The sequence below is a fragment of the Oncorhynchus clarkii genome, chromosome 3 (assembly GCF_045791955.1).
Source record: "Oncorhynchus clarkii lewisi isolate Uvic-CL-2024 chromosome 3, UVic_Ocla_1.0, whole genome shotgun sequence".
Classification (NCBI taxonomy): Eukaryota; Metazoa; Chordata; class Actinopteri; order Salmoniformes; family Salmonidae; genus Oncorhynchus; species Oncorhynchus clarkii.
In genome coordinates, this window is record NC_092149.1 from 51,259,803 (window position 1) to 51,275,650 (window position 15,848).

The following is a 15,848-nucleotide window of genomic DNA, read 5'->3' on the forward strand; positions in this document are numbered from 1 at the left end:
GGCCAGGAGGGAGGCAGGGAGGAAGGACGGTGTGGAGGCAGACAAGACATCTTTACAAGAGGTAACCCTGGATCAGAGGTAACCCTGGATCATTGGCTAAGTGCTTTCTGACAGGCAGCAGTATCCCCCCGTGCACACCTGAAGCCCCAAACACTCAGCATCATAGTAGCTGCTGCCAAGGCAACACAGGTCTATTAACTACCTCTACACCGCAACGGGCAGCAGCCGACATTCCAATCTCTCTCAGATGGCCTGTGGGCTGAAGTCTGACTTCAGGAACGGTGATATCTTGAGATTTCATGCAAATCTCCCTTTCACATCAATGCGTGCTTTACACAAAGGTCTGAGTTACGTGCTCAGACTTCAAGTTAGGATTCAGAAATTATTCAGACCCCTTGACTCTTACCACATTTTGTGGTGTTATCGCCTGAATTTAAAATGCATTAAATGTAGATTTGTCTGAGAATTGCCTACACACAATACCACATGATGTCAAAGTGGAATTATATGTTTCGAAATGTTTTGAAATTTTAAAAAATTAAAAGCTGTAATGTCTTGAGTCAATAAGTATTCAACCCCTTTGTTATGGCAAGCCTAAATAAATTCAGGAGTAAACATTTGCTTAACAAGTCAAATAATAAGTTGCATGGACTCACTCTATGTGCAATAATAGAGTTTAACATGATTTTTTAATGACTACCTCATCTCTCTACAACACACATACAATTATCTGTAAGGTTGAGCAGTGAATTTCCAACACAGATTCAACCACAAAGACCAGGGTGTTTTTTTAATGCCTCGCAAAGAAGGGCACCTATTGGTAGAAGGGTAAAAAAAAAAGCAGACAATGAATATCCCTTTGAGCATGGTGAAGTTATTAATTACACTTTGGATGGTGTATCAATACACCCAATCACTACAAAGATACAGGCGTCCTTCCTAACTCGGTGGAAGGAAACCGCTCAGGGATTTCACCATGAGGCCAATGGTGACTTTAAAACAGTTACAGAGTTTAATGGCTGTGATAGGAGAAAACTGAGGATGGATCAACAGCTGTGTTACTCCACAATACTAAACTAATTGACAGAGTGAAAAGAAGGAAGTAATAAAAATATTTTGAAACATGCATCCTAGGCACTGAAACATGCAAACAAGGCACTGAAGTAATACTGTAAAAAATAATGTTGGTCCTGAATACAAAGTGTTATGTTTGGAGAGAATCCACTACAACACATTACTGAGTACCACTCTCCATATTTTCAAGCATAATGGTGGCTGCATCATGTTATGGGTATGCTTGTAATCGTTAAGGACTGGGGAGTTTTTCTGGATAAAAAAAAATATCGTATGGAGCTAAGCACAGAAGAAATGCTAGGTTCAGTCTGCATTCCACCACACTGGGAGATTAATTCAGCTTTCAGCAGGACAATAACCTGAAACACAAGGCCAAAACTACACTGGAGTCGCTTACCAAGTAGACAGTGAATGTACCTGAGTGGCCGAGTTACAGTTTAGAATTAAATCAGCTTGAAAATCTATGGCAAGACTCGAAAATGGTTGTCTACCAATGATCAACAACCAATTTGACAGAGCTTGAAGAATGTTGAAAATAATAACAGCCTGGTGCAGGTCTACCTGGTGCAGGTCTACACTTTTGTTTCTGGTGTCCTTTGACAGCTCTTTGGTCTTGGCCATAGTGGAGGAGTTTGGAGTGTGACTGTCTGAAGTTGTGGACAGGTGTCTTTTATACTGATAACAAGTTCAAACAGGTGCCATTAATACAGGTAACGAGTGGAGGACAGAGGAGCCTCTTAAGGAAGAAGTTACAGGTCTGTGAGAGCCAGAAATCCTACTTGTTTGTAGGTGACCAAATACTTATTTTCCACCATAATTTGCAAACAAATTCATAAAAAATCCTACAATGTGATTTTCTGGATTTTTTTTCTCATTTTGTCTGTCATAGTTGAAGTGTACCTATGATGAAAATTACAGGCCTCTCTCATCTTTTTAAGTGGGAGAACTTGCACAATTGGTGGCTGACTAAATACTTTTTTGACCCACTGTATTTCATTCAGGCTGTAACACAACATAATGTGCAATACTTTCTGAAGGCACTGTAACTGAGTGGCAACAGCAAGGGGTTTCAGCCTACTGTCACCGTACCTGTTCCGACTTCTGGTGGAAGACGGCCGACATGGCCAGGATGGTGCTGCGTTCGTCCAGGGCGGCGGCGAAGCTCTTCCATTCCTGGTCCAGCTGGGCCGAGATCTGTTTGATCTGCTGCGAGGCGTAGTGGCCCGCCTCCGACAGCCGCGTCGCCACCGACATGATCCTGTTGATGTTCACATAGGCGTTCTGCACCGAGGGAGGGACACACGTCAAGAAGATATTATATGGTATGAGAAAAGATTCCCGAGTATATTTAATTAGTTTAAGATAAAAACAGTATTTGATTTAATTCAGGATATATTGACATTTATTCACGTAGAAATGACAGAATCAAAGTAGACAAACTGTGTAGGGCTTGGTCTCCGTGGCGTGTCTAGCTATACCTAGTGGTGTCGTATCACTATATAGCCAAACACGCAATGATACACCTGAACATGACACAGACATGACACGTGAGCCAGCCCACCGCAAAATAATGGTGTAGATCTTAGCGACAACAAGCGTGACAGAATTCTGCAGCTTTCAGTGAATCTCTCTCTCTCTGACACACACACACACACACACACGCTCTTTACTGCCATCTGGCTCTGTAGTTCCCAAAACCCATCCCCCTTCCTTCCCCACTATGAGTGTCTCATCATCTCTGGCCTCTTTAGGCCCATCCATTTATCAGCTTCGCATGATGCACCCACCATGGGCTTTATTTACCGCTAACCTGATTAGAACTGCTAATGAAGCCATCAAAACGAACAGCTCCTAGTTTTAAAGCAGGGCTTAAATGAACTATGCTCAGACATGGTTGCTGCATGCTGAGCACGCTGAGCCAAGTCTCACGCTAAAACATAACAACAGTATGAGTCGGGAGTCTGTATGAGCAGAGAGCAGAGAGAGGGATAACGAGAAGGAGCGATAGAGAGAGAGTGGGGGGGCGTGGAGAGAGAGAGACAAGGGGGGGGGGGAGAGTGGAGAAAGAGAGAGAAAGAGAGAGAGCAAGGTTCTTCAGTGAGAGCCAAAAGGCCTCTGTGTGTGAGTGGTTTTTGGCCAGTGTGGTTCTGTTCTGTGCCTGTGTCTGTTTGCCCCCTCTGACGACTGCTGTGTGCAGCCCGGCCCAGCAGCAGGCTGATGGAGACACAGCAGGCTGTGAGAACTGGAGAGGAGGGAGCACACACAGCCACACACAGAGACACACACACACACGCTGCTGTGAAGGGCCTCCAATGTGTGTCTGTGTGTGTCTGCACATCGGTGCCAAACACAAATAACTCAACAGGCCTGCTCCCGAATACACACAGAGCTGGGGATTTGGGGACAGATGATTCTCTTCAATGATTACTGGAGGAGATGGCAGAGGATCTCACCATACTGCCCAGCGTTATTATGCCATTTAAATGTGCATGTGTGCATATGCCGTGTGAGACTCTTGGTTTGTGTTTCGGTACATAAATAGCTTGATTTCTCGTCCAAAGAGTATCAGACATGTCTCCAGGGCAAAACTGCAGTAGAGGTCATTGCCTACTGTAAGGTGTGTCCCAAATGGTACCCTATTCCCTTATTTAGGCCCATAGGGCTCAAATCAAATCAACCAAATCAAATCGAGCGTTACTCGTCACACGCTTCGTAAACAACAGGTGTGGACTAACAGTGAGATGCTTACTTACGGGACTTTCCCACAATGCAGAGAGGCTGGAAGATGGAGAAATAATCGAAAAGTAAAACACACTATAGCGATAACTATAGACACGGGGTACCGGTAGAGTCGATGTGCAGGGTTACGAGGTAACTGAGGTAGATATGTACATATGTAACTAGCAGTAAAGGGACCGATCAGTAGTGCACTATATAGGGAATAGGTTGCCGTTTGGGACTTAACCCTAACAGTTATTAGAATGGCAGTGTTACTGGTGAGGCTAACCAGAGGAAATAAAATCAACACTGAGGAAGTACCCTGCTGTTACAGCAGAGCGATAATAATCAGAGTATGTGTGTTTATATTTAAAACTCAATTCTGCTCTCCACTGCCAGTGGCCTGTACTATATCAATGATAGCTGTCAAATGGGGGAGTACGCTTTTTATTTTTGATTTTTACAACCCTCTTCTAAATACTAATCCAGTAATTGAAAGGCCTTTTGACCCCATCCTAGAACACGTCTTTCAATAATTAAACTCGTACTCATACAAACTGAAATCACTGAGGCATGACTCAAGGACCATTGACATCATCCATATTATTAGATCCCCCGTTCCCATGCACCACAGACAGTCCTCACACACCATATCGTCCTTCCATATTATGTAGTTCACACACACCACAGTCACACACCATAGACAGTCCTCAGATACCACATAGTATTTAAACCAGATCAATCCCAAGCACCATATAGTTCTCACACACCACAGACGGTCCTCACACACCACAGACGGTCCTCACACACCACAAACGGTCCTCACACACCACAGACGGTCCTCACACACCACAGACGGTCCTCACACACCACAGACAGTCCTCACACACCACTGACAGTCCTCACACACCACTGACAGTTCTCACACACCACTGACAGTTCTCACACACCCCTGACAGTCCTCACACACCACTGACAGTTCGCACATACCACCGACAGTCCTCATTCACCACTGACAGTACTCACATATCACTGACAGTCCTCACACATCACTGACAGTCCTCACACATCACTGACAGTCCTCACACACCACTGACATTTCGCACATACTGTACCACCGACAGTCCTCATTCACCATTGACAGTACTCACATATCACTGACAGTCCTCACACACCCCTGACAGTCCTCACACACCACTGACAGTTTGCACATACCACCGACAGTCCTCTTTCACCACTGACTGTACTCACATATCACTGACAGTCCTCACACATCACTGACAGTCCTCACACATCACTGACAGTCCTCACACATAACTGACAGTCCTCACATACCCCTGACAGTCCTCACATATCGCTGACAGCCCTCACATACCGCTGACAGTCCTCACATATCACTGACAGTCCTCACATACCCCTGACAGTCCTCACATACCGCTGACAGTCCTCACATACCGCTGACAGTCCTCACATATCACTGACAGTGCTCACATACCATAGAATTCATGGCAAAGTGATTGTGCTGCGTCTGGAGGTCCAGGGCGTGCTGGTAGCTGACGCCGATCTCTGTGTGGCTCTGCAGGAACACTTCCTTATTGTGACTGATCCAGTCAAACATCTACGATGGGAACACAGAACAAATACGTGAGATTGGTTACGTTACTGGTTGGGTCCTGTGTGGCCCAGCATGGAGCTTGCAACACCAGCATTGTGGTTTTGATTCCCGCTGGGGGCCACCCATACAACAATGAAAGCACACATATAAATGACACATACTTGGCATATTATGAGATATAATATTAGACATTCCCATTGATAGTTTAGCACAGCAGATACATTATTTAGATTTTTTTTGTGGACTGGACAAAGAGGAAAGATATACAAAATAGCAGAGGGCTGTACTTGAACCCATGCTTCAGCAGTATATATGTGTGCCAGAGGCAGCGGACTAGACCACTAGACCACCCTAAGCCAAGGCAGAGAAGCATTATATTCATTACATGATCCTATCGTACACTAGTGATCAGATTTCATCAAACGCAGTCATCTCTCTTTCAAATCCTGGACAGCACGCTTGACTATACAATAATATGTCAAACGATGGTGGCGTGACAAGCGTGATTATTGGGTGACACAGGAACAACTCTCTAGGCCAGAGGCTTCACATCTCCGCTCTGAAAAGCCTGCGACGTTAGAACAAACCTATTTAATCAGGTTTGATCGAGCTGTTAATTAAACATTGACGCTGGTGTGACCTCTCGCCGCTGCCTTCCGATGGAAGTCCTTACAGAGGGGGGAATTAGTCGCCCGACTTGTTTGTACTGATATCACAGATTAGTTTCTCTGTTACAGAAGCTGTTTGATAACTAACGCTAAATTCATTAGAATCGCATTCAAACAACAATGAAATTGTGGTTAAATGTATTCTATTTATTCAATGTGAAGTTTTTTTTTTTTTACAAATAGAACGTGAAAAGCTGAAAAATGCCTAGGAAATAGTGCTCCGCCAAATGTTTTGGTTTGACGCATATTTCTGACCGTCAAAGTAGGGTTTGATGAAATCGATTTTATTGTCGAGAGACTTGAAAGACCGTATGATTGACCACTTACTTGTAAATTCTCCTACTTGTCATGCTTATTAAATGACATCTTGACAGCTTAATCTAATATCTTACAAATCAAATGAAGAGAAGCTGGCTAAAGAATTAATTAGCTCAATGACTGTTAGCTGTTTTTGTTGGGGGGGGGGTGGGGGGGAAACAAATTCGGAGTTGATAATGCTGATAAATGACTCCCTATCATATTCACTTTGAGATGATGAATAGTGGAGAGCTAGTCGGGAAAAAAGAGCGATGATGAGCATTTATCATTTAGTCTACAAACCATTTTCCTTAAATTACCAACTCCATAAAGCAAAAAATGTACACTGGAAAAACGCCACATTCCTTGAAAGAAACCAATTGATAGTACGACAGATACTATGATTCTCTACAGGGCATAACCTACAACTCTCCTCACTAAAATCCATTTGAGCCATTTTGTGAGAAAAAAACAAAATGAATGTTTTGGATCGTCATGACAGCAGGGGAAGACGACGACGTGGAGCCGAGGCGGGCCAGTAATTGTTCATTTTTGTCTGCGTTTAAAATGGCTATTGCCTACATAGAGTGCTACAAAAGCAGTGCACAAAAGAGTTATAGGGGCCATTCGGGACGCAGCCAACAGAGATCACATGAGGTCATTACGGAGGAGGAGGAACAATAAACACCTGCGTCCCTCCCTCCCTCCCTCCCTCCCTCCCTCCCTCCCTCCCTCCCTCCCTCCCTCCCTCCCTCCCTCCTTCCTTCCTTCCTTCCTTCCTTCCTTCCTTCCTTCCTTCCTTCCTTCCTCCCGCCCTCCCGCCCGCCCTCCCGCCCGCCCTCCCTCCCTCCCTCCCTCCCTCCTTCCTTCCTTCCTTCCTTCCTTCCTTCCTTCCTTCCTTCCTCCTTCCTTCCTTCCTTCCTTCCTTCCTTCCTTCCTTCCTTCCTTCCTTCCTTCCTCCCTCCCTCCCGCCCGCCCGCCCGCCCTCCCTCCCTCCCTCCCTCCCTCCCTCCCTCCCTCCTTCCTTCCTTCCTTCCTTCCTTCCTTCCTTCCTCCCTCCCTCCCTCCCTCCCTCCCTCCCTCCCTCCCTCCCTCCCTCCCTCCCTCCCTCCCTCCCTCCCTCCCTCCCTCCCTCCCTCCCGCCCGCCCTCCCGCCCGCCCTCCCTCCCTCCCTCCCTCCCTCCCTCCCTCCCTCCCTTCCCTCTCTCCCACCCTCCCTTCCCTCCCCTCCCTTCCCTCCTTCCCTTCCCTCAGTGAAATGAGGCCTTCTGTCTGTTACTGTTCCCTTTGGTCCTAACCCCCACAGATATGAACTGTCTCTACAGGGGTTACACGCGGACACGTTCGGTTCGGCCAAGCATTGTACAACAACAACAAAAAGAATAGCCTTCTTATGTTCGAGCTTCAAAAGGAGTCGCGTAAAACAAATGTGTTTCGCCTTTTCAATCTCCGCTCCGAATACTAACGTAGCGGCGTGCAACCCCGAACGCTACTACGATTGTCCAAGTGCTTGGTCGGACCAGAATCAAAATAGTCCAATGTGTGAATCTGAGTTTACAAAATGACCAGTACCTGAATTGTTGAATCTATCGTGATTCTGATTGGACTGCGTTGTTATAACACGTTGTTAGTAAATCGCCATCCAATTGGAGAGGACACAGGGAGGGACATACACTGTACGTGTGCCATGCCTTAATTGGCATTGTCCCCAGGGAAATTAATCATTATCTGGGCCTGTCCTAATCAGAGGCCCTATGGGGCTCCACGATCATTAGGGAAGGGACTGACTGCACTTATCCAAATGAAGGCATCTTCGTCATTGTAGGGTTTATTGGGGGGATTGTTGGCTTGAGGGATTGGAGAGAATATTGCACGGTTATATGGGAATAATATAATTTTTCTTCCTCTCTGTAAACACTAGCTGTGTGGCAGTTCTACTTTAGTTTATTTGTCTGGTTGCCTTGACGAAGCAGGAAATGACCTGGCAATGTAAAATATTGTTCAGAATCATATGATATCATCTTCGTCGTCGAAATACTATCACCTATTCTTAGAGACCCGCCTGTGTCTCTGACCTTGCCAGAGTTGTACAGGTCTTAACGAGAGGTTGTTGTTGTGTCATTCCTAATGAGTTTTGGGGTATATGAGGTTTTGCTTTAAAAGCCTGGAAGCTTTTCCGAGAACCAAAAAGAATCACATGTAATTATTACATATACCTTTGGGTTATTGACATTGTCAAGGGAGATGAGTGCGTAGATGGGAATAAATCATTTTGTCATCTCTAAAAACCCACTTAGAAAAATGTTGTGACTTGGAAAAGTGGGCAAAATACATGTTTATTCCCCCAAATACCATCTCAGGGAATGATGTACTGAGCCGCTCTGCTTCCATCATATATTATCAAAGCACATATCCTTGTAAAACCATATTATATCCCATTTAATAAGTGTTTCCAATAAATACAAACAAATGGCAGAGTTTTCTATGTATTTAGGCCCTCCATATAAACCGAGAAATGCGACGTGTAAAATGGCACCCTATTCCCTACATAGTGCACTACTTTAGCACACTATATAGGGGACCGGGTGCCATTTGGGGCACTGCCTAGGCCTCACATCGCATCGAGCCCAAAGTTTGTTATTGGTTCCCGTACTGAGGACATTCACGATGCGCCTCTAGGATAAATATTTGAGGACAAGACTCTGGGATATTTATATGCCAAAACCTCTCAATCGGTTTGCAACCTTTCTAATATAAATTCCTTGTCAACGTTTGTCTGCCTTACTATACACAAGGCACATGTGTGGCAATACGTTTGGTCTTACTAAAACGCCCTGCGAGGTCAAATCAACAGAGTGTCTTTAATGTGATGCGGGTTTCTTCTTTTTATTCTGTTAGGACACACAGGGTGTTGTGAAATGTTTTTAAAATGGTATAACTGCCTTAATTTCGCTGGACCCCAGGAAGAGTAGCTGCTGCCTTGGCATATTAAATACAAAATACACATATACACAGATCAACTCAGCTTAACAGTTGTTATTGTGATGGTTGTTTCTGGCCCCTCTGGGCTTTGGTTACTCACCTTCTCTGCGTCCTGCTCAAAGAGGCGAAGCTGGAAACACTGGTCCAGTTTGAGCTTGCGGACGTGCCACATCTGGTGCAGGTGCTGTCTGGTCGAGTGCAGCTTGTCCAGCAGGCTGGCGATCTTAGGCACCACGCTCTGGAAGTCGGCGCTGCCCGAGATGCAGTTCCTCCCAGAAAAACCGTCACTAGACCGGATACACTGAAGCAGCCTCTGGCCCTCCCTGTCCAGCTCCTCCACGGGAGCCTTCATCACCTTCTTCTTGAGCTGCGTGTGCTCGTCGATGAGCCGCCGGGAGCCCTCCACGTCCACCGGGAACTCCTTCTTGGCCAGCAGCTCCTGGAGGTCCTCCAGGCGGGAGAGGAGGTGCACGGCCGAGCCCATGAACTCCTCCAGGGCCACGCGCAGATCCATCCACTCCTCGTGGTTGTACTCCAGAGAGCCCTCAAAGTCGTCTGTCAGCTGGGACGGGTCCACCAACTTAGTCAGGCCCTCCACTGACACCATGCTAGTCTGTCAACAGCACACAATCGAGAGGCTCTCGTTATGTTACCCCCAAACCGGGTACAAGCTTCATTGGACGCGTCCAAAATAGTACTCTATTCCTTATATGGCAAACAAGGCCCAGGCTCTATGTAGGGAATAGGGTGACATTAGGAACAAAGCCATTCTGTTTCTTATTAGCACTACATGTTCACTGTGGAGGGAAGGAATGAGAGAGGGGAGGACCGAGGGGTGTAAACATAACCTAACACTACCTAGCATACTACTCATGGCTGACCTCTGTTACAGCCCTACAGGCAGAGAAGATGGGGAAATCGCGGGGAGGAAATAATTATTTCTCACCGGTCCTTCTGAAAACACAGCTCTGTGCTTCCTGTCCGGCTTTAGAGACATGTTCAAATTAGCGACTGTTGTTGAGTATCGCTGATAGTCCTGGGATTGATTAGACTTATAATGTGCTATGTGCTATTCAACTCTGGCTGAAATGCGACATCAAAACGACTCGTTTATCGTAATAATCGAAACCGGCATGCTGACTAGAGAAAACGTCTGTACTGAAGAAACATAAAATAGTTCAGGGCAGTAGGTAGACATTCCAACCAAAACAAGGTTCTGTTTGCGCCCATGCTGAGCGATGCTGAGCGAGAGGCTTACCTCAAATGTGAACTTGGCACTGCCAAAGTTGGTCTTCTGCTTCTGCCAGAAGTTGTCGGGTTTGATGATCAGCGCCACGCAGATCTCGGCGGGGAAGGCTTCCTGCAGGGTCTTCAGCAGAGGCTTGATCAGGTCCCACTTGGAGCCGCGCATATCAATGATGACCGTGAAGCCTCGCTTGCACACATCCTCACTGGGAGATAGAGGAGATGAAAGGACCATTCGAGAGAGAGGAGAGAGGGATAGTGAGAGAGAAACGGAGAGAGGAGGGGCGAGAAAGAGAGAGGGGGGGTGAGTGAAAAAGAGACAGGAAGAGAGAGAGAGAGAGAGAGAGAGAGAGAGAGAGAGAGAGAGAGAGAAAACAAAAGAGAGAGAGAGAGAGAGAGAGATAACCAACCGCTAGTACCCAGCATTCCCTGTACATCACATCCACTCCCATAGAGTTTGCTCGAGCTGGGGCGGGCGACGTCACGCCATCCAACACCACCATCCAACATTCCCTACTTAATATCCCTCTGCCAATTTAGACTCCCCTGGACTGTCAGCCAGGCACGGTGCTAAAGCCATTACACCACTGAAACTGTGTAACTGCTGTGACTAAATGACAAGCGCTGTTCAATTGGAGTTGTTTCCAGCTGATGCACTGCTTCTACCTTCGGTGTGGTGCGATCCCTCGCGCGATTCTACTTTCTGACAATCGTCAGCCTGTCATCGACATTAAGCTCTGTCATTTTAGATTATCATACAAACGATAGCATATCACACACAAACCTCTTCTCTCTTCTTGGGCATGTCCTCTTTCGATGTAATAGGCTTATTTGTTGAGAGTCTTGTTTCAATTTCAACCCCGCAAAATGGAGGGCCCCACTTTTCTAACAGGTTATGAGGCTGTAATGCTATTAACGCTCTATTCTTAGGCCTGATGCTCCGAAAGCACTTTAACGCGATTGGAAGAAGATAAAAATAACCTCTAATTGCTTTGGCCCGCCACAGGCCCTCCTCCTCCAGCCTCCGCTACTTCTGCAATTAATATGATCCTCCGCATCGCTTTGTGCAGGAAGACTGGGGACACACAGGAGACAATGTCTGCATCCCAATTGGCTCCCTATTCCCTATGTAGTGCACTACTTTTGACCAGGGCTCATAGGACTCTGGCGAAAAGTAGTGCACTACATAGGGAATAGGGTGCCAATTGAGACGCAAGCCAACACATTTGTACCAACAGCAGTCTATTAGGCCGCCTTGTTTCCTGCCATTTTCTCTTCTCAATGGGCCAAGGACAACAGGAAAACAGCCTTGACACAGTCACACAAATCCTACTAGTAGAAAGGAGAAGTGATACTGGTTAGATGAATTTCTCCTTTGTATTGAGTAGATGAGGTGCTATGTGAAAACACTACTTTAATTTCCAGGTACTGTAGGCTGAAATGTCAATGGATATGTAGCCCGTGACCTTTGGCTTTGCCACACTGATTGTCAATGAACAGCAGCATTTATCGACTTGGAATGTGTCTTAAATGGAACCCTACTCCCTTTATAGAGCACAATGGGCCCAGGTCAAACGTAGTGCACTATATGGAAAATAGGGTCCCATTTGGGACATAGAGACGTCGACTTGCTCGTTCACTTTCAAATTAAGGGAACATGTTGAAGTGGTTATGACATCATTGTCTCAGTGTGTGGTTTCCCTCACCCATGCAAGCTCAGCTAATTCCAATGAGCTCAATACAAACGGAGACTGTTGCTGAAATATCACAGTAGCTATCACTGCAAATACATATCCAAGAATTACAAATAGAGAGAATTAACATTTTCTGGACGCAGAGGGGGAATTCCAATAAATGGCTGGGTAGAGGTTGGGGAGTAGGGGATAGGTTGGGTGGATGGTGGTACTGGTGGGATGGATCAATAGCATTGACAGAAACAGGAAAGGAAGCAACAGGCACTGACTGGGATGCTGTGATCTGGAGCTACAGTATCAAATCACATTTTATTTGTCAGATGCGTCAAATACAACAGGTGTTGTTGACCTTACTGTGAAATGCTTACTTACAAGCCCTTCATTTAATTTAATTTAACATTTATTTAACTAGGCAAGTCAGTTAAGAACAAATTATTATTTACAATGACGGACTACTTGTAACAGGCTGACCACACCGCCCGCGCGTGGCAAAATACATTTAGAAATCTATATTATTCAATTATTGCACCCACACTGCACCCACAACGAGCGTCTGCGTTGCCAAGTGCTAAAATAGAAGTCAGTTCTATTTGTGACGCAGATCGCGCTGCAAGTCCTGCCTCTCCCGTCTCCTCATTGGTTTATAGAAGCAGGTACCCACGTGCCATCTCCTGAATGGTTATACTCACGTGGGTAACTGAAAGACGAACGAGATTGGTGGCGGTGATGCACCTAATTTATGAAAGTTCCCATCGCAATATAAAGTCCAGAGAAGAAAAAGCCTAGAAGGAGGAGAAACGATTCGGTTGACCATTTTATGTGTGGATTAATTGTCGGAGTAGAGGACCTTGTGCATTTCAGGTAAAATATCAACTCAATGTTTATATCCCAGGATGAATTAGTTAGCAACAGCAAGCTAGCTAAATAGGACAAATTAGCTATCAAGTGCAAGCTAGCCAGCTAAATTGCCATAAATGTTTAATGCATTTTGACCTGTCCCCATATTAATGTAATTGGTTCAGAGTTTGTTTTGATATTTTAACCTACGTGTCATGATCGCGTTTGGTGTGGGGGGATAAAATACATTTATGCACGATGGCGCACGCCCCCCCCCCCCCCCCGCCCCGGCCAAACCCTCCCCTAAGCCGGACAACGCTGGGCCAATTGTGGGTCTTATGGGACCCCCAATCACTCCGGTTGTGATACAGCCAGGGATCAAACTCGGGTCTGTAGTGACACCTCTAGCACTGCGATGAAGTGCATTAGGCCGCCGCGCCACTTGGGATGCCTTAACCAATAATGCAGTTCAAGAAATATGGTTAAGAAAATATTTACTAAATAAACTAAAGTAAAAAATAAAATAAAAAGTTAATGCAATAAAATAACAATAACGAGGCTATGTACAGGGGGTACCGGTACCGAGTCAGATTGCGGGGGTGCAGGTTAGTTGAGTTAATTTGTACACCTAGGTAGGGGTAAAGTGACTATACATAGATAATAAACAGCGAGTAACAGCAGTGTAAAAACAAAGAGGGAGGTGGCTATTTTATTAATTGTTCAGCAGTCTTATGGCTTGGGGATAGAAGCTCTTAAGGAGCCTTTAGGTACCGCTTGCCATGCGGTAGCAGAGAGAACAGTCTATGAGTTGGGTGACTGGAGTCTTTGAGAATTTTTGGGGCCTTCCTCAGACACCGCTCAGTGGGTCTAGTGTTTCCGGGATGATGGTGCTGATGTGAGCCATGTCCAGCCTTTCAAAGCACTTCATGGCTACCGACGAGAGTGCTACGGAGCAGCAGTCATTTAGGCTGGTTACCTTCGCTTTCTTGGTCACAGGGACTGTGGTGGTTTGCTTGAAACATGGAGGTATTAACACAGTTCTTAATACAATTCCTGACGGTCACAGTCACACAACTCATTATGAAACCATTTTCAGCGTCTTTAAAGAAAGCACACACCGACAAAAGGTCGACACCGAAACGCCTGCGTGAATTTATTTAGCCTCTCCGGTGAAAAGAGAGACCGAGAAAGACGTAAAGCTACTTGAGAGAGAGAAACAGAAAACCACAAAAGAGTCTGGAGAGAGGCTCTCATTGCTCAACGGTTGACAGCGCGGCTCTAGAAGTACGCCATGTGGCCACGCCCCGCTTCTTTCTCTCTGCTTTGTAATTACCTTATCCTTTTCCATTCGCGACATGTGTTGGTAATGGTGGTGGGTCAGTTGGAGGGTAGTTAGGGGGACTCTCCCTGGCTCTCAGGCCGGGCTGACTGTTTAAACTCTCATTAAGCAGGTCACACAGAGAGGCTTTGAAGCTGACTTCATAGGTCCACTGCCAGGCCTGATCAATGGCTGAACGCACTCAGTGCAGCCCCGTCACTCCGCCTGGCTGACAGCACCCGAAACACACACACACAAACCCATGTGCGCACACACACCATACACACTTGCGCACACACATATGCATACACACGAACAGGCACACATGCACAGGCACACACACGCGCGCACAAACATTTTCCACTGCAGTTAACAGCGTGGCCACGAGGATCAGCCCGGGGAAATATAAGCGTTTAGATAACGCAAGAAAAACACACACACACACACACACACACACACACACACACACACACACACACACACACACACACACACACACACACATACACACACACACACACACACACACACACACACGATGCCACAAACTGAGTGTGAACATTTTCAGCATATTTGGAACCATGGCCCAGGCTCTGACAGATATAAGACCAAGCTAGTGAAACACATCGGTGCCTTCGGAAAGTATTCAGACGACTTGACTTGTTCCACATTTTGTTACGTTACAGCCTTATTCTAAAATGTATTAAATAGATGTTTTCCCTCATCAATCTACACACAATACCCCATAATGACAAAGCGAAAACAGGTTTTTAGACATTTTTGCAAATGTATTAAAAAATGAAAAACAGAAACACCTTATTTGCGTAAGTATTCAGACCCTTTGATTTGAGACTCGACATTGAGCTCCTGTGGATTCTGCTTCCATTGATCATCCTTGAGATGTATCTACAACTTGATTGGAGTCCACCTGTGGTAAATTCAATTGATTGGACATGATTTGGCCCGTCTATATAAGGTCCCACAGTTAACAGTGCATGTCAGAGGAAAAACCAAGCCACGAGGTCGAAGGAAATATCCGTAGAGCTCCAAGACAGGATTGTGTCGAGGCACAGATCTGGGGAAGGGTACCAAAACCTCTCTGCAGCACTCCACCAAGCAGGCCTTTTATGTAGAGGGGACAGACGGAAGCTGCTCCTCGGTAAAAGGCACATGACAGCCCGCTTGGAGTTTGCCAAAAGGCACCTAAAGGACTCTCAGACCATGAGAAACAAGATTCTCTGGTCTGATGGAACCAAGACCGAACTCTTTGGCCTGAATGCCCAGAGATTGCCAAAAGGCACCTAAAGGACTCTCAGACCATGAGAAACAAGATTCTCTGGTCTGATGGAACCAAGACCGAACTCTTTGGCTTGAATGCCCAGCGTCACGTCCCTACGGTG

The 15,848-nt window shown here is 46.0% G+C and overlaps 1 protein-coding gene across 1 annotated transcript in view; it reads right to left on the reverse strand.

Moving 5' to 3' along the window:
• The window catches only part of LOC139396936 (kalirin-like), a 162,478-nt gene that overhangs the window by 134,331 nt on the left and 12,299 nt on the right, over positions 1-15,848 (reverse strand). The window contains exons 3-6 of the mRNA XM_071143876.1: positions 10,613-10,805; positions 9,455-9,967; positions 5,288-5,410; positions 2,164-2,355 (exon numbers count right to left, since the gene is read on the reverse strand). Of these exons, the coding sequence (XP_070999977.1) occupies positions 2,164-2,355; positions 5,288-5,410; positions 9,455-9,967; positions 10,613-10,765 (981 nt within the window). The 5' untranslated portion in view covers positions 10,766-10,805. The remainder of the gene's footprint in view (positions 1-2,163; positions 2,356-5,287; positions 5,411-9,454; positions 9,968-10,612; positions 10,806-15,848) is intronic.